The 2568-nt window shown below is 35.5% G+C and overlaps 1 protein-coding gene across 3 annotated transcripts in view; it reads left to right on the forward strand.

Annotated features, from left to right (window-relative positions):
- Nucleotides 1–2428, forward strand: part of WWP1 (WW domain containing E3 ubiquitin protein ligase 1) — a 94882-nt gene extending 92454 nt beyond the window's left edge. For all 3 annotated transcript variants that reach the window (XM_090040271.1, XM_090040270.1, XM_090040269.1), the window contains one exon: nucleotides 1507–2428. In XM_090040271.1, the coding sequence (XP_089896397.1) occupies nucleotides 1507–1606 (100 nt within the window). In that variant the 3' untranslated portion in view covers nucleotides 1607–2428. The remainder of the gene's footprint in view (nucleotides 1–1506) is intronic.
- The last annotated feature ends 140 nt before the right edge of the window (nucleotides 2429–2568 follow it).

Raw genomic sequence — 2568 nt, forward strand, 5'->3', positions numbered from 1 at the left:
CATGTATTTCATTACAATAATTTAATAGTGAGAAAATGTATAGGATGCTACTGTAAAAATCATAAAGTGAGAATCCCTGTTAACATTCAAAGCTTAGATGAGCATCTGAGAATGTGGATGCTTAACCACAGCTCTGAGCAGACCACAGTACCCTAGCCGACTTCTATGTCTGTTATGCTTTCCTAGTGTAGGAGTTTGTTGTTATCTTTTTATAAATAATGTTTGCTTAGAGCAAGGAAGAGCCCTTCTTTCTATATGCCATCTTGGTGCCAGCACATTCAACACCTTTTTCCTTCATTCACTGCTGAATTCCTACTCCCCCTTCCCCTCTCCTCCCCTGCTTTCATCTGATGGCCTTCTTGAGTGAGTCCATATTGAAATCAAAGATGTTACCTCCCTAATTAGAGAAGCCAGACAGAAATTGCTAAAGATGACAGGAGCAGCACTTTAGAGATTAGAATTTCAGGGAAAGAGTTGCTCCTATAAACAAGTTGTGTGTGATGGACAGAAAAACATGAGCTTTTTCTACTGCTGCCAGAATTTGATCAGTATTTCAAATGAAGACCCCTACCATTCTTCATAATAGATGAGTTTTATGTAGCAGACTTCCTTTATGATTTATCCATAGTTTCATAGTTTCTAGGGTCGGAAGGGACCTGAGTAGATCATCTAGTCCCTTCTCCCCAGTGACTCAAGGAAGGTCTGAAAACTTATCCATTTTTGCTTTTGAAACCTCTTGGTCATCTTAAACGGCCTCTTGGTTCTGTTGGAGCCTTCCTCAAAAAGTGAAATTCAGTCAGGCAGGCTTCATGGAAGTTTTATGTCTGTTTACGGGAGACCATAGAATTGGCATATGCCTGAAATTGTTTATATATGGATGTGTAAAAGGAGCAGATCCTGGTCATTACACAACTGAAATACAGAAGTTGATCAGATTACATATCCTTCATTGAAGGCTCATAAAGTGATTTAGGGATTAGTTAATAAATGTTTTGAATGCACTGAATGAAGGCAGCCAGATATTTTTAATTTTATAATGTTATCTCTATAGTTTAACTTTCAAAGAACCCTGTAACTGAATAAACCTCCTCCTTTCAGGAAGGCTGATCCACGTAAGTGTGAACTGTGCTCCAAATTTTCATAACATAATTATAGTTATGTACATTTGAACTATGCTCAATAGTGATTTGAGAAAAGAGGCCACATGTATTTTATTTGTGGATCTGAGAACACTTGTCCCCAGAGAAGCGGTTGGTAACTGACTTGCCCATTATTATACAGATTAAGGTATTAATAATTTTAATATAATTAAATTATAATATAATCTTAATTTAATAAGATTCCATTGACTGCCAGACCTCGTTAAGTCGCTCCCAGCTCAGAATATGTTGAATGTCCTACCTGCAACATTTAAATTTTTTAATATTAAGAAAAGAAATTGTAATTGACAAAATGCTAAATGGGTTTTGGACAGATTGTAAGACCCCTTTTTTCTCTCTTTTCCAGCTTTAATCGTTTGGATCTGCCGCCATATAAAAGCTATGAACAGCTGAAAGAGAAGCTGCTTTTTGCAATTGAAGAGACAGAAGGATTTGGTCAAGAGTAGAAGGGGCTTCTGGGCAAAGAGGAGATCTTGCATTAGTAAAAGGCCCAGCCAACTAAAATTGCACACGTGATTGTATATAAGCTTTTGTTCTGTACAGTGATCTTTCTGGAACTCTAGAAATGTTCGCCGTTCTTCCACAGAGATATGCAAAACAGTTCAGCCTTTTCTACTTTATTTATTGCCCCTTCAAAAGACCAGGAAAAAAAAATCAAGTTTTGAAAGTGGACAAGAGACTTTATTTAAACTATATATATATTAAAAATATATTTGAATATATATACTGGTGGGCTCTAGTTTTATAGAGCTTTAAGTGTATGAAACATTGCAGCCATTTAAAAGGGCCTGGATTGCTTTACCTTGGCTTTATTATTCAGAAAAAATGTGCAGACTGCTCTGTGTTCTCATTCATGAAACATCTCCAAGGTTGTTTTACTGCATGGCTGTTCCAAAAGGTGTTAAAGGCTTAGGCCAAACGTATCTTAAATATGTAGAAAAATGCTGCTGGCTTTTGAGATGACAGAATTTCTTCTGTCAGTTTAATTTTTTCTTAAATACTTAAAATAACTGATATCCCTCTCCTACATTTATGTAGCTAAGGTCATGAATAAAGCCTTTATTACTTGCACAAGAGTAATGTTCAATAAGATGAATGTGATTAATGTTTCAAGCAATTGGTGCCACTGTTCTGACTTACTGTAGGAGCTGAACAGAGTATTTTATTTCATTGAGCAGCATTGAAATTTGTTTACATATTACCTTGGATTATTACCAAGAGTATGTTAGGTAAAGAGAAAAGAATAAAAAACTCACATGTTCTCTCTTGGTCTGGTGTCTTACAGGTATTTTTTTTTTAAATCTGTGATGTACTTAAATTACGTAGGGTAAATAATGCAATTTGAAGAATATATGAAAGATACGAACTTCTGCTGCTTTTATATTCATGTTCAGTTTTTGTTATAGGT

The sequence above is a fragment of the Crocodylus siamensis genome, chromosome 3 (assembly GCF_052110815.1).
Source record: "Crocodylus siamensis isolate JL-2025a chromosome 3, ASM5211081v1, whole genome shotgun sequence".
Classification (NCBI taxonomy): Eukaryota; Metazoa; Chordata; order Crocodylia; family Crocodylidae; genus Crocodylus; species Crocodylus siamensis.